This window comes from Scylla paramamosain, chromosome 24, assembly GCF_035594125.1.
Source record: "Scylla paramamosain isolate STU-SP2022 chromosome 24, ASM3559412v1, whole genome shotgun sequence".
Classification (NCBI taxonomy): Eukaryota; Metazoa; Arthropoda; class Malacostraca; order Decapoda; family Portunidae; genus Scylla; species Scylla paramamosain.
Window position 1 is genome coordinate 20,773,108 of NC_087174.1, and position 22,500 is coordinate 20,795,607.

The 22,500-nt window shown below is 45.4% G+C and overlaps 1 protein-coding gene across 3 annotated transcripts in view; it reads right to left on the reverse strand.

Moving 5' to 3' along the window:
* Positions 1–1,038: 1,038 nt before the first annotated feature.
* LOC135112868 (serine-rich adhesin for platelets-like) overlaps positions 1,039–22,500 on the reverse strand; it is a 49,052-nt gene continuing 27,590 nt past the window's right edge. For all 3 annotated transcript variants that reach the window (XM_064027789.1, XM_064027790.1, XM_064027791.1), the window contains 5 exons: positions 15,853–15,975; positions 13,013–13,137; positions 11,934–12,105; positions 10,937–11,112; positions 1,039–8,092 (listed from right to left, as the gene is read on the reverse strand). In XM_064027789.1, the coding sequence (XP_063883859.1) occupies positions 3,637–8,092; positions 10,937–11,112; positions 11,934–12,105; positions 13,013–13,137; positions 15,853–15,975 (5,052 nt within the window). In that variant the 3' untranslated portion in view covers positions 1,039–3,636. The remainder of the gene's footprint in view (positions 8,093–10,936; positions 11,113–11,933; positions 12,106–13,012; positions 13,138–15,852; positions 15,976–22,500) is intronic.

A 22,500-nucleotide genomic window follows, 5' to 3' on the forward strand; every position in this document is an offset into this window, starting at 1 on the left:
AAGCGCGAACAGGCTACTCGTACTATAGCCACCCACGCGAGCCTGAAGGGAAGGGAGAGGGGCACGCGTCCTCACTCTTTTACAACAAACACGAGTGAGGAGCTGCAGGGGGGCAAGCATCCCGCTTTAGAGGGAAAGTGAAGCGGCTACTGCGTCTGGCGAGTTATTTGGATCACTAGGCGAGCGTTGACTTCGCTATAGCACTAGTAAAGATGCCGAATGCTTCTCATCTCGTTTGCGAATTGTGTATAGCGGTTGGCGTAACGTATCCTACCTGGCGAGCCTCTGAGGACCACATGCTGAAACACTTTTGCGCCCCACCTCCACTACACTCAATAGGCTCTAGTTTAAGTTACACAGATTTTTAAGAGTGTTTTTGCGGTTCTAGTGGCATATTAACAAGATTTTTACGCTATTAACACGAGAAACACTTGATAACTAGGCTAATAATTTCCGTGGCCTTTGAAAATAATCGTGATGAGAGAGCAAAGTGTTTCAGAGTACGAGCCTCGCTATCGCTGCCCGGTGCCGCGGCGGCGTGTGGGGCTTAAGGTGGCGGGGAAAGATAAAGGACGCGGTGATGCTTTTCTGACTGACGTGGGGAGGCTGGTTATTTTATTATTATTATTATTATTATTATTATTATTATTATTGGTAATTTCCTAGGTGTAGCGCTCTCTAAATATGCGTTCAGGTAAGGCATGTTATATTACAAGCGAATACCTTAAGTCATATGAGCTGAGCGGGCCTGGCAGTAGCGGGAGTTGTCCGGGCGTGGGAGGAGGAGAGGGGCAAGGACGAGGAGGAAGGCGAGGCGAGGCAAGGCGAGGCGAGGCGAAGCGGTCAGTATGAACGGTAAAATGTAGCAAAAGAACATGATCGTTAAAAAATCTCTTACCTAGCCACTATCACAGTTGAAATGATTGGTGAATGAAGGGGAGGGTGAAGCTTTAATCATGATACACACACTGAGAATGGCGGCGGCGGCGGTGGTGGTGGTGGTGGTGGTGGTGGTGGTGATTGTGGCGGTGGTGATAAGTGAGGTGAGGTGGGTGGTGGTGGTGGTGGCGGTGGTGGTGGTGGTGGTGTGGTAGTTGTGGTGGTGATATGGTGGTGGTGTTGTGGTGGTGGGTTGAAAAGGATAACCATTGTAGGTAGGGTGGTAGGATGGTGGTAGTTGTGGTAGTTTTAGCTGTTGTAGTAGCAGAAGTAGTAGGAACAGCAGCAGCAGCAACAGCAGCAGTAGTAGTAGAAGTAGTAGTAGTAGTAGTAGTAGTAGTAGTAGTAGTAGTAGCAAGGAGAGGAGGAGGAGCAGCATTAGTTATAAGTAGTATGGAGTAGTAGTAGTAGTAGTAGTAGTAATAGTAGTAGTGTTCATAGTAGTAGTAGTAGTAGGAGTAGTGGGGGAGTATTAAGATTAGTAATAATAGCCATATCAACAACAGTAGTAGCAGTAGTAGTAGCAGTAGTAATAATTGTAGTAGTAGTAGTAGTAGTAGTAGTAGTAGTAGTAGTAGTAGTAGTAGTAGTAGCAGTAGTAGTAGTAGCAGAAGCAGCAGTAATAGCTATAATAGTAGTGGTAGTAGTAATGATAATGATAGTAGTAGTAGTAGTAGTCGTACTAGCAACAGTATTATCAGCAGCATTAGTAGTAGTAGTAGTAGTAGTAGTAGTAGTAGCATGGTGGTATGGTGGTAGGTTGTGAAGGTGGTGGTGTGGTGGTAGGTTGTTGTGGTGGTATGGTGGTGGTTGTTGTGGTGGTGTGGTGGTAGGTTGTTGTGGTGGTGTGGTGGTAGGTTGTTGTGGTGGTGTGGTGGTAGGTTGTGGTGGTGGTGTGGTGGTAGGTTATTGTGGTGGTATGGTGGTAGGTTGTTGTGGTGGTATGGTGGTAGGTTGTGAAGGTGGTGGTGCAGAGGGAATGAAAGATATGAAAACGTTAAAATGCGGCGCAGAAAACAAGGAAGAACAACAATGAGAGAGAGAGAGAGAGAGAGAGAGAGAGAGAGAGAGAGAGAGAGAGAGAGAGAGAGAGAGAGAGAGAGAGAGAGAGAGAGAGAGAGAGAGAGAGAGATTCATTGTAACACGGAAAATGAACAAGGGAACATGAGAAAAATTGAAGTGAAAAATTTGAACACTTGGACGGAGAGGAAGTGCTTGCGAAGACGAGAATGAGAAGTGAAAACCAGCAAGAGGTATGGAGAGGGAGTGGTACAAGGGAACTCACCAAATAGAGCACCTATCAGAGTATAAATTGAACAAGCAGAATATGAAAGTTGTCCCAGAACACGCCAGAGTCCCGGACCTTGGTGTGAGAGGGAGCAGTAGTACGTGCCTAACACCGGCTGGCGGGTGGGCGGGAAAGGCGGGCAGGGAGGGCAGGTGATCTAAGGTAAGGGAACTACCACAGCCTCTAAGCCTTCGCGTTTTAAGAAGCGGAGACTACACGGCTGAGAATCGTATAGGAACTGGATTAAAAAATGGACCTTAAGCTTGCTCTCCTGTCGAGTTCGGGGCCAAGGACAGGTGTGGAGGGACAAATAGTGTCAATTGCTGCCTGTTGATGTGACCCGGCTGGAGGAGGTGCAGTGACCAGCGCGGGCTGAGTTGTTTGGCGTTGTTTAGGCGTCTCGTGGACCTTCCAATGTTGATGATTTGTGCGTTGTGATTCAAAGACACAAGAACAGGCTTGCTCTCCTATTCCGGCAGCCATGACTCAGCCCAAGGCGTGGGAGGCCACCACCAGGTGAGATATGGCGAGCCGTAATCGTGAGAGATAAAAAGGGTCGAGGTTAGATGTGATGAGGAGAATTCGATATCATCATATCGGCGTGATATAGATTTTCATCAGCTAAAGATTTTTTTTTTTTTTTCAGTAATCCATGGCATTTTCAGAACTAGATTTTACTTATGCTGTAATGGTTAGAGCCGAGATTGAGTGTTGTCGAGTTCTCCTCCACAGTCGTGATACCCTTAAGGCCACGCCAGTTCCGGCATGGAACACTGGCGTGCCTTGGATGAATATTTTTTAACTCTAAAATTACTTTGTTGTATGACTCATATGAGAAGTGCAAACGTGCATGAGCCATTCCGTTCATAGTCTCTCACTTGAAAAAGTCACTCAATACCATGACTCAGTTTCCAGATACACAGGATGCACTTAGCACTGTAAATCATTGAAAGTTTTGAGTCAGGACAATCAGTTAAGGGACTTATCGCACTGCTTGTCATACCTCAGGGGTCACCACGGCATGGGCGCTCTGGGCACCATGATGTGCAACAGTGCTTGAAAGAGGCCGGGTAGGTTTTGTTCACAGTAAGTCACCAGGAATGTTCTTTGACTGTGTTTGGTTGGAAGAAAGCTCGTGGGCTAGCCATGTTCTGTGGCATAGCATGGTAGATTCACCAAGAACATTAACGCATGTAGTGCTAATATGTGATAATTCGGGTTCATTCGAACTTCCTTCCTGAGGGCCAGAAAGGCGCTCTGTGTAGGACCACTGCCACTCAGGAGATGTGGTGGCTGCAGAAAGGGATTTGTTTGAGACTCCAGACACTGTTCAAGAACGACGTGCATGGTTATGCAGATGCTGCAGGCAAGGCAGACTGTCATCACCGCTGAACTGAGAAACTTTGGCGTCACTTGGAGGACAGACCTCGTGACGTTTGAACAGCTAATGTTTGTTGGTGTGTTTCAGTGTTTATGGACGAGGCAGTCTGTAGATAACCCTCTGCCTGCTGCTGATTTTTCACTGAACATTTCTTGAAGAGTTCGTGGAAATTCTGAAAAGTGCTGCCTTGAGAAGGTGCAGAGGAGTGTGTGGATGCACAAGTAGGAGGCGTCTCAGTTACTGCTTTATCTCTCGGAAGAGACGGAGGTTCGTTTTGTTTGTTGTGAATGACTTGAAAGCAATTGTCTTTGGCTTCCATATTGGTGGCTTGGGCCTTTGGGGGGAGCTGGGGAGTCACGGGTGGTGCTTGATTGGCTGCGCTTTGGGTCGGACGGGTGTCTGTGGGTGGCTGCTTTATGTTGTCTTGGCGAGGAGGGCAAGAATTTGGCTTTGGCTTTGGAGTTTCGGCGTTTGGAGGGACACCGTTATGAGACACAGAGTTCTGTGTCACTGTGTTTGAATTAGAGCTTGGGTTGCTGGATGGCGGCTTAGCTGCGCATGTCAAAGGTTCCAGAGAGGCGCGGGGTCGAGACTGGATTGGTAGGCAGGGAGGGCAGGCTGGCTGGTCTACCTGATTATGATAGTAAGGTAATGGGCGTGGCGAGGCAGGAAGCGGAGGACTGGATCGTGGCTGTTCCTGAATAGGTGTTGATGGTCTGGCTGATTGTTTCTGGGCACTTGTCGCCTGTGGACCGGTGGTTTGTGGAGGAGCGTGTGATGGGGTTGAGGGTGTCTGGTGACTTGCATCCGGAAGATTGTTCCGTGAGGGACATTCAGGCTTGGTCTGGGTTCGACGACCATCGGTTCCCAAAGAAGCAGCGCTGCCTCTCCTACGAACACCAGAACGCTTGGGTGACTGTGGCGGCGGCGGTAGTTTGGGTGGTGGCGGTGATGCAGACAGAGGGGTTGAGGGTCTTGAAATTACCACTGGACCAAAACTAGGAGAGTTTGGCCTTGAGTCCTTCTTCAAGGGGGATCCCGGCCTGTAGTCCTGTATTAAAGGAGACCCCGGCCTATAATCTTGTTTCAAGGGAGAACCTGGCCTGAATTCCTGCTTTAAGGGAGATCCTGACCTGTACTCCTGCTTCAAGGGAGATCCGGGCTTGTGGTCCCTCTTCAGGGGAGACTCTGGCCTCTTCTCTTGCTTTAGAGGGGACTCTGACTTTTGGTTCTGCTTTGAACAGGAATCTGGCTTCTGGTCCTGCCTTAGAGGGGACTTTGATTTGTGGTCATGTCTTGATGACTCAGATTTCTGGTCTCGATTTGAAGATGACTCTGATTTTTGGTCCTGCTTTAATGAAGAATCAGATCTGTGGTCTTTCTTTAAAGAGGAATCAGGTTTTTGGTGTTTATCTAAAGAGGATTCTGATTTTTGGTCTTTCTTTTTAAAAGAAGAATCAGATTTTTGGTCTTGTTTTGAAGAGGAATCTGATTTCTGATCTTTCTTTAAAGTGGCATCAGATTTTTGGTCTTGTTTTAAAGAGGAATCTGATTTTTTGTCTTTCTTTAGAGTGGAATCAGATTTTTGGTCTTTCTTTAAAATGGAATCAGATTTTTGGTCTTGTTTTGAAGGAACGGATTTTTGTTCATTCTTTAGAGAGGATTCTGATTTCATGTCTTTCTTTAAAGTGGAATCAGATTTGTGATCTTGCTTTGCACAGGAATCAGATTTTTGGTCTTTCTTTAAAGATGAATCAGATTTTTTATCTCTCTTTAAAGAGGAATATGATTTTTGGTCTTGCTTCGACGAAGAATCTGATTTTTTATCTTTTTTCAACGAAGAATCTGATTTTTGGTCGTACTTTGAAGAGGAATCTGTTTTTTGGTCTTTCTTTAAAGAGGAATCGGGTTTTTGGTCATGCTTTGAAGAGGAATCTGATTTTTGGTCTTGCTTTAGAGGAAATTTTAGCTTTTGATTCTTGTTCGAGAAGGATTCTGGCTTATGGACTTCCTTTGAGGGGGTCCCTGCCTTGTTGCTTCGTTGCTCGGAGGACTCTTGCTTGTGATCCTTGTTTATGTTGGCTCCTGGTTTGCTATCTCTATTTAAGGGAGACTCAGGCTTGTGTTCTTTGTGTAAATGCAAACCTGAATTGTGTTCTGTGCTCACTGGAGATCCTGGCTTGAAGTCCTGTTTTAGTAAAGTGTCTTGTTTGTGGTCTTTGATTGGAGCAGAATCTGACTTTGACTGACTGTCTTGTTTAACAGGGAAGCCAGGTTTTTTGTCCTGCTTTAAGCTAGATTCCAGTGTTGTATTTTGTTTTACAGAAGACCCAGGTTTTGGTTCTTTCTTCACGGAGAAACCTGGTTTAGAATCGTGTTTCATAGAAGATGATGAATTTCGTTTCTTTAAGGGTGTGGCGTGTTTATGATCCTTCGGTAGATGAGCTTCCTTATGGTCTTTTTTTGAAGGTTCACTTGACATGGAGTCTTTCCTATTTCGGGGATGATTCGCTTCCTCTTGCTTCACAGCGAAGCCTGGTTTATTGTGAGGCCTTGGTGGAGATACAGACCTCGAACTTGTGGGAGATTCAGATGTGTGCCTCTTATGAGTGTTCGAGTCCTGATTTTGGTTTTTGGTAACTGCAGATTTTCCTTCCTCGCCTTGAGGAAGCTGCGTCTCGCCACCAGCTTCTGGCGTCTGTGATGGTTGCTCGTGGTCGCTCTTGAGTGGTGGAGTTTTGGTTTTGGGCGACTGTGAAGGAGACCTTGACGAAGTGCTTTGTTTCTGTTTGAATTTAGTTGGCAATGGCGGCGTGGGCGTGCGTTTTGTTGATGTGTTCTTTGCGGCTGCGCCCTTCTTGGGTGATGTGTTTGCTGCTTCCTTTTCTTTGTGGGGTTTATTCTCAGATTTGGCAGGCGTGCCAGAAACAACTGGTTCTGTGGGCTTAGCTGAGGCAACCGATGTGGAAGACTCAGAACTGTTGGTGGTTTTTGTTGATGTGGAGGATGTGACAACTGTGGTAGTGGTGGTGGTGGCGGATGTGATGGATGTGGCAGGTATAGTGGGTGTGACAGGTGTGGTGAGGGTGACAGATGTGCTGGACATGGCAGGCTCAATAGATGCTGATGGCGTAGATGTTGTGTTCATGATGGGCGAAATAGATGTGACGGGCGTGGCAGGAGTGGTGGGTGTGGCAGGCGTCACAATGGTGGCGGGTGTTGCCGGCAGATCCCTGGAACAGCTTGTCTTGGACACAGATAAGTCTTTCTCACTTGATCCTTTGACGGTCTTGTCCACTTGATTGTCAGATGCAAGCCTCGAGAGTGTGTGAGTCTCGTCCTTCTCTCCGGATTTGAGATCGTTGTGTTTGTTTTTCTTCTCCTCAGATGCCGTCTGGTTAGTGTTTAAGGGCGAGGATTTTGGTTTGTATCTGGACTCCTGGAGTGATGCCTGCCGGAAAAGCTCATCGTAGGGGCAAGGCAGAGGCTCAGGTGGCTGAGACTGTCGTGTGATCCAGCGGTACAGCTGCTGGTCTGAGGAAGGGATGGTGTGGTCTACATGGTCCTCACATTCCTCAGGGAGGGATGACTGCCGATAGATCTGTAAGTAGGATCCGAGGACGGTAGGATGGCAAGGATGGGAGGAGGAGGATTTGGGTTGTGGCGGGAGTGATGTTTGTTTTTGCAGCGGACGATGGAAGGTCGGTGACTTTTCCTGTGTTGACTGGAGAGGCAGGGACGTCTGTTTGGACAGGTGCAGGCCTCCAACTGAATCCGGCCTCAGCTGTCGAATGGGAACACCTTTCTCCTCCAGTGATCTGAGTAATTCTTTTTCCTTCTGAGTTAGCTCTCTGTCACCGTCGACGACAACGAGGCCAGAAATATATTTTGACTTGCTGTCCACTCCGTTGACCTTAATGGAGTGTTGCCAGAGGGAGCATTGTCTCAGCATGCTTCGCGGAGACAGTGTTGCTTTCTTGACCGTCCGCTGGGGAGAGTTAGGCGCCGAGAGGGATCGCTTGGGGGATGCTACAGGAGAGGGACAGCGCTTGGGGGAGCCCGGTGGGGACGTATAGGTGGTTCTAGGGGAGATGAACGGCGTGTAGACGTGTTTCGGGGACGTGGCTGGGGAGCTATTTGGAGAAGAGCTGAGAGAGCGAACCGGCGAAGATCCACGCTTGGGACTGGAGGGAGAGGAGCTTCTCTTTGGGGAGGAGACTGGAGATGAGGCCTGCATGGAGGAACGGTTTGTCGAGGAGCTACGCTGGTTGTTTGGTGAGCCATGCTGGGGCGGCGTGAGTTGCGGGGACGAGTTGCTGTTGCGCCGCGTGAGTGGTGAGGGCGGGGTGGGGCTGGCGCGGCGCGGAGGCACAGGGGAGGTGGCTGGGCTGGACGATGTTGAGCTGGGACTGGAGGATCGCCGGGATGGGCTGGATGACCTGCTCCCGGAACTCTCGCGGGAGTTTCTCCTGAAGAGGCCGGTCCTGTGAAGGATAGGAGGAGTCAGCGGTGTGGGAAGGGGAGGCAGTTAAAGTTTTATGCACGTCTTGTATCTTCCTATATTAGTCATCTTCTTTGACACATATAACAGCTGCCTTAGATATGGTTTGTTGCAAAAGTACATTCCAAATGTCAAGTACACCACAGTGCCACACGCCTCCCCGGGTGGTTAGAAAAGAAAAAAAGCGGTGCCGAGTCACAGGGATGAGGAAGAGGCTGGTGGCGGTGGTGATGGTGATGATTACGAGTGTATTAGTAATGGTGAGGATGGCAGGGTAGGTGTGATTTAGACACACTTGTGAGGAGGAGGGCTGTGGAGGTGATGGTAATACTTTGGGAGAAAAGCTCTCTATATCATTTTATGCACTATATTCCTTTACTACGAGATTGTACAGTGTGTGTGTGTGTGTGTGTGTGTGTGTGTGTGTGTGTTTGCATATATATATATATATATATATATATATATATATATATATATATATATATATATATATATATATATATATATATATATATATATATATATATATATATATATATATATATATATATATATGAGAGAGAGAGAGAGAGAGAGAGAGAGAGAGAGAGAGAGAGAGAGAGAGAGAGAGAGAGAGAGAGAGAGAGAGAGAGAGAGAGAGAGAGAGAGAGAGAGATGAGGCTTAAGAATTAGAACGGAGCGGAGGGGAAGGGGGGGAGGGGATGAAGGACGTGACAAAACTATGAAAATGACAATTACAAAACACAATAGCTTGGTGGTGCGGCAGTCTGTCACTCCTGACTTTTGATTATAATTTTTAATATGTGCTGTTGCTGTTGCTGCTGTTGCTGCTGCTGCTGCTGCTGCTGCTGTTTGTGCTGAGTGGCTGTACCTGCCCGTCCTCTCTCCTTTCCTTCATCTCACGTCCTTTTGCAGGTTCTTCTCTCGTCCTTTCCCGTCAACCCAACGGTTCCTTCCTTCCTGCCTAACCTCTGCCGCCACCTGCACCTCCCTTACTCCCACTGCCTCCACCGTCCCTTCCCGCCCCTTCCCATCCTAGATTCCTCTTCACCTCGCGCTGTGTATCATCGCATCGGTAAATATTGTCTGTTGTCCACTCTCCTTACGGGTCAAGGACACTTGCTTCTTGTCGTTTCTTTGGTTTGTGACTTGTTTGTGAAAATCGCAAATAAAAATAAGGAAAAGAAAAAGAAAGGAAAGAAAAGGAAGGAAAAGGTATATAATTTCTGAGGTGCGTTTTACTTGCGTGATTATCCGATTACTTGTTTAATCAATCAATTAATCTATTTATTTATTTATTTATTTATTTATTTGCAAAAGCTCATTTGTGTTTTATTTGTGTCTGCTTGTCTGTTTATATTGTTTGTGATTTTTCATTGATTTTTAATTGTGTCTTTATTGCTTTTACTTGTTGGTGCTCTCTCTCTCTCTCTCTCTCTCTCTCTCTCTCTCTCTCTCTCTCTCTCTCTCTCTCTCTCTCTCTCAATATTCAAGAAGAGAGATCAGAGAGAGAGAGAGAGAGAGAGAGGGAGAGAGAGAGATAGAGAGAGAGAGAGAGAGAGAGAGAGAGAGAGAGAGAGAGAGAGAGAGAGAGAGAGAGAGAGTGAGAGAGAGAGAGAGAAACAGGGACAAGCTGACAGGCAGACTCACAGACAGACAGACAGACAAAGATAATATACAGAACCAATTACACACACACACACACACACACACACACACACACACACACACACACACACACACACACACACAGATACACACGCACACAGACACGTGCACAAAAGCCTCGCGAACTCAAATATTTCACATCATCTGGAAACTCAACTCAGTGTGACCACCTGAGCAGAAAGAGGAGGCCACAAAAGGCAGCTTATTGCTAACAGTGCTGACTACTGGTGATGCAATACCCTGGCGGTGCTGAGTGCTGCTGCATGAAAACCGTGAATGCTCAAGAAAGAAACGATAGAAGAAAAAATACTACCATGGCTGGTCTAAATTCATTTCTTTTTGGTCGACCCCGAAGCCTTGCTGGTCGAGGAGCGGCTGAATAAACTAAATAAAGAGACACACATGACATGATAGGTAGGAAGAGCACCTGAGTGGTGGCGGGAACAAACATACACAGGGCACGGGAAGGGAACACACGGGAATATACGGAACTTGATTAACACAAAAAAATGGACGCAAAAAATGGAGGGAGGGGAGGTGATAGAACACATAATAAAAGCCAGACACATGTAGCAACGCACACACACACACACACACACACACACACACACACACACACACACACACACACACACACAGGCACAGACACACACACAGACACAGGCACACTCACACACATGCACTACACAGGCTAGTTAAAGCTGTTTGGCCCTTCCGTGTTAAAGAGAAGGTCGATGTTGTTTCCGTGTGATATCAAACTTGCTTTCCTCATGCACCTTTCCTCTGTTTCCTCCTTTCTTTCCTCATTTCCTCTCGTTTTCCTCTTCCCTCATAGCTTTTTTTTTTTTTATCTGTCTTCCCCGTTTTGCGTGAAATTATTTTGCTCCGCTCTGTTATTACCCCCATTATTACCGTCTTGATGGAATTTCTCTCTCTCTCTCTCTCTCTCTCTCTCTCTCTCTCTCTCTCTCTCTCTCTCTCTCTCTCTCTCTCTCTCTCTCGCGCTGTCGCTTAATCCCTCACTACTACTCTTATGAACCTGAACTTATAACGTTGATTGCCTCCTTTCATTCCACTTCACACTAGTCATCACTCAGTGCAGTTCCTCACACTTTACATGTTCTTGCCCTTCACTCCGATCTCTCTCCTGACGACTCACCTGCGGGCGGGGTGACAGATGCCCCTGGGACACGTCACTCCCTGGGGACAGTTACCCTCGCACATTTCCCCGACGCTGAGGGAGTGGTAGTAGGAGGCGAGGAGGGTCTTCGCCATCTGCTCGTCCTCCTCCTTCAGGGTCACGCTTGGGTATTTGGCCTTGAGGCGTCGCCGTTCCTGGAGATACGAGAGAGACGGGAGAGAGAGAGGTGGTGAGGCGTGCATGAAAGGGAAGCGGGTGAGGAAGATAGATGCCCTGTCTTGGGTCGTGGTGGGGGGAGGGGTAGCAAGGACGCAAGTGTGGAGGAAAGTGAATTGCCAAGTGGAACGAGTCAGTGGATGGAGGAGAAGTGGAGGAAGGAGAAAGCAAGAAAGTGGCGAATTAAGAGGGTAGAAACAGAAACACAAGTGGAGGAAAGAGAACTGACGGAGCGAGGAAACCTTTGGGTCAGGAAATGAAAAGGAGATGCCGAATGGGAAAGGTGACAGCTGCATCTTTCCTCTCTTGTGGCAAACATTCACTTCTCCTCCTCCTCCTTCTTCCTTCTCCTCCTCCTTAGGTCAACAGACTCGTGTGACTCCTTCAAAACCCCGAATCCCATTAGTAGCTCCCCTTGGCTCCTCGTTACCTCCATTAGTCGCCCTCCATCGCCCCTCTTTCACCCCTAAGCACGCATTACTTAAGGGCTTTTGTGCAGCAATAAGGAACCCTCATTAGCCCCTCCTGGCCCTCAAAGACTCGTCAGCAATGCCCCGCAGGACTCAGACCCGTATTCTGAAACGCTTTGCTCTCTCATCACGATTCTTTTCAGACGCCACAGAGATGATTAGCCGGGTTTTCAACAGTGTTTCTTCTGTTAATAATAAAGAAATCTTATTAAACTGTCACTAGAACAGTAAAAACACCCTTAAAACACGCAACTTCAATAAGGGGAGCCTTTTGAATGTAGTGGAGGTGACAGTGCGGAAGTGTTTCGGGATACGGTCTTCACACTCACCTCAGCCATCCTGTCGCTCTCGAAGTCCTGCAGCTGCTTCAGGAACCCCACGTTGGGGTTGGCGACATTCCTGGCGCCGCGGACCACCTTGAGTGCGTCCCGCCAGCTGAGGGACGTGACGCACATCACGTACACGACAGCCACCGTCACGGACCGAGACATGCCCGCCAGACTGTACGTGACGGGGAAGAGAGAGAGAGGTGGAGACTAGCGGTGATGATGGTGGTGGGACGTAAACTTGGCCGTGATATGGATCATTTACATTTTTAGTGAATCAAACGCGGTGATAATGATGGAGATAATTTGCATATTTAGTGAATCAAAAGATCTCTCGCCTTAGTCCCGCGTGTTGTCCATAGGAAGATGTGTTTTGTGGGGTGTTTAATCTGCTCGTGGAGAGTGAAAATGTGATGATGTGTTGTGGGCACGTTTACGGTGAAAGTTAGTATTTTCTTTATGAATTGGGGAAAGGGTATTTGTTGTTGTTGTTGTTGCTATTGTTGCTGCTGTTGCTGTTTCTGTTGTTGTCGTTGTTGTTCTTACTACTACTACTACTACTACTACTACTACTACTACTACTACTACTACTACTACTACTACTACTACTACTACTACTGCTACTATTACTACTACTACTACTACTACTACTACTGCTACTACTACTACTACTACTTCTACTTCTACTTCTACTACTACTACTACTACTACTACTACTACTACTACTACTACTACTACTACTACTATTTCTACTACTACTGTTATTATTATTATTATTATTATTATTATTATTATTATTATTATTATTATTATTATTATTATTATTATTATTATCATTATTATTATTAACCACCACCACCACCACCACCACCACCACCACAACTCGCACCAACTCAAACATACCAAAATAACCACCACCTCCTCACATCGCACTGCCACGATAACCCATCAGACACACCACCAATGCAGGCTGAACACCCAACACAGCACCACATGCATCCTCTTGAAGACTCCTGACTCTATATATAACCACAGCACCGCTCCAGCCTCTCCCAGCCACGCACACACCCACACACACGCACCAGTGAATCAAGACGGCGCCGCCCTTCAGTCTGGCTGTGTGAATGAAGTCGTTGCAAGCTGGGAAGTACTGCATGAGGTTCTGCCCAGGTGAATCTGAGGCGGTAATGCACAGGTACTCCTTATCCTGAAAGAGATGAAGAGGTGTTAAGGGAAGGTGTTGGTGTTTGGGGACTGCGTGTCCAGTGCGTGGGTTGGAGTGAATGCAGTATGAGCGGTGTGGGCAGGTAACTGTGTCAGGTGAGGTGTGTGCGTGGGAAGGTGTGAGGTTTCTTCGTGTTGTAGTGTTAGTGCAGGCAGGTATATGTGGTCAGTTGCATTCTCTCTCTCTCTCTCTCTCTCTCTCTCTCTCTCTCTCTCTCTCTCTCTCTCTCTCTCTCTCTCTCTACGTGACCAGCAGCAGCCAAAGGAGGTGAGATAGTTGGGAAAACTCCATCCAATATCGCTGTAAAGGAGATGGTAAACAGCTTCCCGCCTTCCTGTAATGACCAGTTTAGTTACCCAAGTGTCCTGATGCCCCCGTGACCTACTGGGAAACTAGACTTTGGAGGGCAGAGGAAGGGGAACTGCTCTGTACCAGCTCTTTGCTAATGAGTGTACGTCCCTCATTTCCCTGCATTTCAGTAACCGAGCAGAAATAGGACACAGGCACTTTACCAATCCTTTATTAACGGCAGTACGTCCCTTATTACACGGTTTCAGCAGTCCTAGACGAAAACTGAGCCAGAATATGACACAGGCACTTTACCAATCCTTTGCTGATGATAGTACGTTCCTTATTACTTCATTTCATTGACCCTAGACGACTTAACTGAACCAAGGTTATGACAGACACTTTACCAACTCTTTACTAATGACAATACGTCCCTCATTACTTCGTTTCAGCATTCCTAGACGAAAACTGAGCTAAAATAAGACAGATACTTTGTCAACCCTTTGCTAATAACATAATGTCCTATATTACCTCATTTTAGTAACTCAAGACGACTTAACTTATCAGAAATAGCAACACAGACACTAGAGACTTTAAACTACTTGATTCTTTTCGTTGCCAGCGGTGTTTTCAGATCACACCTAATACTTTCACCGCAGCATTTGCATTAAGGTTAAGAAGAGGTCGTAGCAGTGAAAGAGCTTGTACTGTTGGCGAAGTAATAAACTCTTCTGCCCCTTGAAAAATGTATTAGGGAATGACAAGGAGAGACAGAAATTGAACGTGTGTCTAATCTGTGAATGTGAGAAGAGAGCGAACTTGTCTGTTTAAAAAAAAAAATGGCCATAAGATTGAGAATCCAGTTATGCATAGGGATGATACCGCACAAGAACACGCTATTTGGATGTTTAAGAGACGCGTAACGTGACAAGAGTTATAGGAAACGGGAAGAAAGGAAGCGTCGCGGCGAAGGGTGAGAAACTGAAAACAGGCAGTTAGCGAAAACGAATTGCTGAGGCGAATAGCTTGAAGTGGGATTGGTGTGCGAGGAGGAGGTTGTGGAGGGGTGAGGTGGATGGCTTGGGTGGTGATGGGTGGTATGAAATGCGAGGCGTGGTGAGGAAAGATAAGGGGCACGGCATAACTACCATTACCACCACCATCACCACCACCACCACCATCACCACCGCTACCATCACCACCAAGGACAACAACAAAGGGGAGAGAAAAGTGGCCATTAAGGAGACAGAAAACTTTAGAAGACAGGTGTTTCTCTTTCGAGTTTTACGAAGAAAGAGGGAAGCGTAAACCAGGAGATGCAGACGACAGAGGAAAGACAAAGACGAAACAAAGGCAAGACATAACCAGCAACATAAACGTGGGATACAGAAAAGAACATTGGAGATCTAGAAGGCTTAGCGTGCTGGAACATTCTTGGGGAGTTTCTGAAGAGAGTGAGGGGAATGTAAGCCCGGTAATAGAGACAGGCAGAGGGGACGAGTTAGGGGAAGTTAGAGGAGGAAATAATATGAAGAGGTAGGATATTACGAAAGGTTAATATACAAGTAAAAAGGGAAAGGATGAACCAGCATTTGATATTATGACCATCCTGCTTATCCTCATTACAGTCTTAACCTTTTTAGGACCTTGTTCTGAGGCACTTCTGCGCCGCACCTCCACTGCATTCAAAAGGCTGCTTAAGGTACTTTTACTGTTCTAGTGTCAGATTAACAAGATTTCTATAATATTAACAGGAGAAACACTCTTGAGAACCCGGGTAATCATCTCTGAGAGCCTTGAAATTAGGCGTGATGAGAGAGCAAAGTGTTTCAGAATGCGGGCCTTATTGCTACGGTCAGAGCGCTGTTAATATGGTTTAAATGGACATGCAATAAGAAATAGGAGTTAAGGTATTTATTTTAAAGTTATAGAGGTAAGAGATTGTAGTGGAAAAGAGTGTTTAAAAAGTAGTCGTTGATTGAGAGAGAGAAAAAAAAATCATCCATAACAATGAAGAGGATAAGAAGACGCAAAAAAGCAAGAAATAAAAGAACGAAGAAGAAAAAAACGTAAAAGAAAAAGAAAAAAGGAGAAAGAAAAAATGAAAAAAAATGAAAAAAAACCCGAAAAAAACGAAGAAAAAGAAAGAACAAGATCCCAGTACCCGCCCCCCCACTACACACACACACACACACACACACACACACACACACACACACACACACACACACACACACAACAAAACCCAACACAAGCACAAGAAGAACCAAAATCAACACAGGCGAAGTAAACACAACTCAACACAGACCTCCACAACCACCACTCATTTGTCCCTCCTGGCGCGTACACCACCAAGGAAGGAGTGCGCGCCTACAAGAGGTCTTTGGCGGGGATCTGAGCGGCACTTACTGAGTTGCACGGGAGTTTTCTGGCATTGTCGTGGATAGCGAGGATGTGTGTGATGTTGTGTGTCTTGAGCTGGTCGCTGTCCTTGCTGTCCCTGATGTTACCGACGTAGAGACCCGGCAGAACCTGTAGAGGGTGAGAATAAGGGTGACGTTAGGGCGACACAAGGGTGATGTTAGGATGAAGAAAGTTTTATTGATTTTTCGTGGGCAAAGGAGGAAAGAAGAGAAGAGTGAGAGATGAAGGATGAAGAACTTTTCTTTATGGTCAAGAGAAGATGTAATTAATTCAGGGAGGAAAAAAGTTAGCTAATTATTTCCTCCTGATGGTTAGGGTGAGTTTTGGAAGGTTATTTGAGGCTAAGTAAGGGTGAGGAAAGGTGGTGTTAGAGCGTTAGAAAGTGTATCGTTGGTGAGGGTGAGGAAGGGTGAGGTTAGTGTAGGATTGCTAAGGGTGAGTAAGGGTGAAGAAAGGTTTATTATATTAGGTAAGTGCTGGGAAGTTAGTGTTAATTATTGAAGCAAAGTCAGGGTGAAGAAAGGATCTGTTAGGGTGAGTCTAGGGAAATTTTGAGTTATTGAGAGTGAGTAAGGGTGAAAAAAATTATGTTAGGGATCCCCCTAAGCGAAGGTGCCTCTGGCGTTTTGCCTCTGCTAGTTGGGGGGACCTGAGGCGGTATTTTGCTGATTTTCCTTGGAATGACTACTGCTTCCGTGTCAGAGACCCGTCTTTGTGTGCTGAGCGCATAACAGAGGTGATAGTGTCTGGCATGGAGGCGTACATTCCTCACTCTTTTTCTCGTCCTAAACCTTCTAAACCTTGGTTTAACACAGCTTGTTCTCGTGCTATACATGATAGAGAGGTGGCCCACAAAAGGTACTTAAGCCTTCCTTCACCAGAATCTCATGCACTTTATATTTCTGCCCGGAACCATGCCAAGTCTGTTCTCCAACTAGCCAAAAACTCCCTCATTAACAGAAAATGTCAAAAACTTTCAAGATCTAACTCCCCTCGTGATTTCTGGCATCTAGCCAAAAATATCTCCAATAACTTTGCTTCTTCTTCTTTCCCTCCTCTACTTCAACCAGATGGCACCACTGCTATCACATCTATTTCTAAAGCTGAACTCTTTGCTCAAACCTTTGCTAAAAACTCTACCTTGGACGATTCTGGGCTTGTTCCTCCCTCTCCTCCACCCTCTGACTACTTCATGCCTCGTATTAAAATTCTTCGTAATGATGCTTTCCATGCCCTCGCTGGCCTAAACCCTCAGAAGGCTTATGGACCTGATGGGGTCCCTCCTATTGTTCTCCGAAACTGTGCCTCCGTGCTTGCACCTTGCCTAGTCAAACTCTTTCAGCTCTGTCTGTCAACATCTACCTTTCCTTCTTGCTGGAAGTTTGCCTACATTCAACCTGTTCCTAAAAAGGGTGACCGCTCTAATCCCTCAAACTACCGTCCTATTGCTTTAATTTCCTGCTTATCTAAAGTTTTTGAATCTATCCTCAACAGGAAGATTCTTAAACATCTATCACTTCACAACCTTCTATCTGATCGCCAGTATGGGTTCCGTCAAGGCCGCTCTACTGGTGATCTTCTCGCTTTCCTTACTGAGTCTTGGTCATCCTCTTTTAGAGACTTTGGTGAAACTTTTGCTGTTGCCTTGGACATATCAAAAGCCTTTGATAGAGTCTGGCACAAAGCTTTGATTTCCAAACTACCCTCCTACGGTTTCTATCCTTCTCTCTGTAACTTCATCTCAAGTTTCCTTTCTGACCGTTCTATTGCTGCTGTGGTAGACGGTCACTGTTCTTCTCCTAAATCTATTAACAGTGGTGTTCCTCAGGGTTCTGTCCTGTCACCCACTCTCTTCTTATTATTCATTAATGATCTTCTAAACCAAACTTCTTGTCCTATCCACTCCTATGCTGATGATACCACCCTGCACTTTTCCACGTCTTTTCATAGACGTCCAACCCTTCAGGAGGTAAACATATCACGCAGGGAAGCCACAGAACGCCTGACTTCTGATCTTTCTAAAATTTCTGATTGGGGCAGAGCAAACTTGGTATTGTTCAATGCCTCAAAAACTCAATTCCTCCATCTATCAACTCGACACAATCTTCCAGACAACTATCCCCTCTTCTTCAATGACACTCAACTGTCCCCCTCTTCTACACTGAACATCCTCGGTCTGTCCTTTACCTATAATCTGAACTGGAAACTTCACATCTCATCTCTAGCTAAAACAGCTTCTATGAAGTTAGGTGTTCTGAGACGTCTCCGCCAGTTTTTCTCACCCCCCAGCTGCTAACTCTGTACAAGGGCCTTATCCGTCCATGTATGGAGTATGCTTCACATGTCTGGGGGGTTCCACTCATACTGCTGTTCTAGACAGGGTGGAATCAAAAGCTTTTCGTCTCATCAACTCCTCTCCTCTAACTGACTGTCTTCAGCCTCTCTTTCACCGCCGCAATGTTGCATCTCTAGCTGTCTTCTACCGCTATTTTCATGCTAACTGCTCTTCTGATCTTGCTAACTGCATGCCTCCCCTCCTTCCGCGGCCTCGCTGCACAAGACTTTCTTCTTTCTCTCACTCCTATTCTGTCCACCTCTCTAACGCAAGAGTTAACCAGTATTCTCAATCATTCATCCCTTTCTCTGGTAAACTCTGGAACTTCTTGCCTGCTTCTGTATTTCCACCTTCCTATGACTTGAATTCCTTCAAGAGGGAGGTTTCAAGACACTTATCCACCAATTTTTGACCACTGCTTTGACCCTTTTAGGGACTGGCATTTCAGTGGGCATTTTTTTTTATTAGATTTTTGTTGCCCTTGGCCAGTATCCTTCCTACATAAAAAAAAAAAAAAAAAAAAAAAAAAAATGTAAGAAAGTGTAGGTTATCAAGGGTATGAGTAAGGGTAGGAAAAGGTTACGTTTAGGGTGACTAAGAAAGTGTAGGTTATCAAGGGTGAGTTAGGGTGAGGAAAAGGTCTGTTACGGTGAGGGTGAAGAAGCGTGAGGAAAGATTGTGCTGGAGTAAATGTAAGAAAGTGTATCATTGGTGATGGTGAGGAAGGGTGAGATTAATGTAGGGTTCTTAAGGGTGACTAAGGGTGAGGAAAGGTTGTGTTAAGATGAGTGTAGGAAAGTGTACGCGATTAAGGTGAGTAAAGGTGAGGGGAAGCTTCTGTTTAAGATGTGTATTAGAGTTATTGGAGGTGAGTAAGGGTGAGGAAATGTTGAGAGGGTGAGTGATGAAAGTGTAGCGTTACTATCGGCGTGTAAAGATGAGGAAAGGCTATGCTAGGGTGAATGTAGGGAAATTTAGAGTTACTGAGGATGAGTAAGAATGTTAAAGACTATTAGGGTGAGTGTCAGAAGTTACTGTAGAGTGAGGAAGGGTGACGAAAGTTTTTTTTTTTAGGGTGACTTGGAAAGTTAACGATAGGGTGAATAAGAGTTACTGATTATTTTTTTTAGCGAAACAAGTAAATCATATATAGGGTGAGAGAAGGTAGTGTTAGGGTGAGTGGGTGGAAGGTTACGTAAGGCTGTGTGTTGAATTTCCGTGCTAGGGTGAATAAAAGAAGGATGTGTTAGGCTGATAGTGGAAGTTTTAGGTTGAAGTGAGGTAAAACTTTAGGGTGAATGTGGCCAGAGTACATTAGGGTGAAGGAAAGTTGTTAGGGTGAGTGAGAAAAAGGTTGTTTAGGATGAGTGTGGGGAAAGCTGTGTTAGTAGGAGTGAGTGAGTATTATTACGATGACTGTGGCTAGGGTAAGTTAGGGTGAGGGAAAGTTGTCAGGGAGAGAGAGAGAGAGAGAGAGAGAGAGAGAGAGAGAGAGAGAGAGAGAGAGATGAGAGAGAGAGAGAGAGAGGAGAGAGAGAGAGAGAGAGAGAGAGAGAGAGAGAGAGAGAGAGGAGAAGGGCCTCTCAGGGTTTGATCAGGGTACATCACGGTGAGGGAGATAATTCTATAAAAGGAAACAAACCCTGATTCAAACTCCCTTCCCCGTTTTTCCATTCTTTCCTTCTCTCCTTTCTTTCTTCCCTTCCTTCAAACTGTACCCTTCCTTCACTGGTCCTTCTTCCCTTCCATCTTTCCTTCTCCTTTCTATTCCTTTTCCCTCCTCCTCCCTCTTCTTCACTTTTTTCTTTTTTTTTTTACCTCCCTCCTTTCATCACGCCTTCTCACCCTTCCATTCCCTTCTTATTCCTCCTCCCCCTCCTTTTCTTCCCCATTCCCTTCCTTCCTTAATCCTTCTCTCCCTTCCGGCCTTTCCTCCTTTTCCTCCTTCACTTCTCTCCCCCTCCTTCCCCATCACGTTTCCTTCCTTCCCTTTTCATCACTTCCCCCTTCCCCCCTCCTTCCAGTCTTTCTTCCTATTCCTGCTCTTCTCTTCCTTCTATCTTTTCTCCTTCCCTCCTTCACTTCTCTCCCCTCCTTTCCATCACTTCCTCTTTCCCTCCTTTCCATTATTCTCTCCCCTCTCCCTCTTTCCATCACTTCCTTCTCCTTCCCCCCCTCTCCTCCTTTCTTCCCTCCCCTTCTTCCATTCATCCCTCCATCCATTCCCTTCACCCGATTGAGGAAATTTGTCTCCGTTGAGGGGGAAACAATGTCTCCCATGATGAAAATTCTCTACAAGTATGAATTTTTTTCCCTTTTTTTTTCCATTTTTTTTTCCTTCCATCTTTTATTTCTTTATTTAATATTCTCCACTAATCATACTCTTCTTTCTTCTTTTCTCATTCATTTAGCGTTTTTTCTTATTTATTTCTTTTTTCTTTTTTTTTTTCGTTCTGCGGAAAAGAGGTGAATATCAAAGAGAGAGAGAGAGAGAGAGAGAGAGAGAGAGAGAGAGGAGAGAGAGAAGAGAGAGAGAGAGAGAGAGAGAGAGAGAGAAGAGAGAGAGATGAGAGGAGGAGCAGAGGAGAGAGAATGAAATGAATGCATGTAAAAGAAAGAGAGGGAGGAGGGAGAGGAGGAGGAGGAGGAATAAAATTTATATAAATATACAGACACAACTGAAGCGACACTTTTGACATTTCGGCACACACACACACACACACAGACACACACACACACACACACACACAGTATTAGCACCACATCCCAGCACTCTTCTCGTATTAACCTCGCTGTCACTACCCCCCCCCTCACTGTCATCCACTCACTGTCATCCACTCACTGTCATCCACTCACTCTGACAATGACGACGTTCACCATCACCCTTTAGTTTCAGCCTTGACTCGCAATGCAACACAACACAAACCATTACTTCCAGTCTTCCTTTCTACATTAATCCCTTTCTTTGTAACTTCGTCACTACACAGGAGGTTAGTTAATATTTGCTGTAGTTAGTTATATTTGCTCTGTTACAACACAACCGTTACTTCAATCATTCCTTTCTGTATAATCTTTCTTTTTTCACACCTTCGTCAATACAGTTTTAGTTGTCTCTGTTGTAGTTATACCTTCCTATCTCAACTCTCACTCATCTCTCCAGCAGAATACAGCAGCAACTTTCATTCTTTCTTTCTACTTTATTTTTCTTCCTCCCTTCGTCTTTATCTTCACCACGGTCTGTTATGTTCACTGCTGCTTACTGTCCTTCCCGGTTTTGGCCTCTTTTTTCCATGCAGAACATATCGAATACTTTCATACGTCATCTCTTTTTTTATTCCTTTTTTTTACATTACATTTCTTTCTGTCTTTATCAGTACTAGTTATAGATATATCTACTATCGTTCATTTGTACAACACTCAATCACTTTCAATTAATTTCTTCCCTATCAGTTTCCTTTCTTTTTTTTTTATATTTTCTCACCTTCTTACCTTTTCAGTACAGTCATAGTTATATTTTCTGTACGTTGCAAACTTCCTTTCCTAACACTGGTTTTCTTATTCAAGCATAACACAATAACATTCATTCTCCCTCTCTTCTTCCTCTCTCTCTCTCTACAACTCTCTATCTCATCATCTTTTCATTACAGGCAGTTATACATATTTTACGTAGCCAACTTTCTAAGCACTGTCTCTATAAAAGCATAACCAAAAACCTTCCATTCCCTTATAAATCACCTACCCCCTTACCCTCTTCCCTCTCCCTTTCACTACAAGGGTTAAATATTATATAAGGTACCCTTCTCTTCCATCTTTCTATCTACACCTTGTATTCTCTTCACCACCACAGATTCAAAATTATAATACAGTAGCTTCTTTCCATCCCTGCAGCAGCATCTTTACCCTCACCTCCAGGACGTACTCTTCTCACCTCTACAACGAGGGCAAAATAATATATAAGGTACCTTCTTTTCCATCCCTCCATCAGCACCTCGTATTCTCTTCACCACCACAGATTCACAGTTATAATACAGTACCTTCCCCGTCCATTAATCAACGCCTCGTATCCTCATCTCCACCACACGCAGACAAAATAATAACTTTCTTTCCATCCCTCCACCTTCATCTCTACCCTCCTCACCTTCACCACACCACACAGTACCTTTCCCTATATCTCCACCAACACCTCTATCGTCTATCATCTTTACGGAATCCCCCCAACTCATCCTTAAGTCGCCTAAACCATAAACATACTTTTACACTCTGAAGGTTCCTCTCTGCTCCTCCCGCTCCCTTCCCTC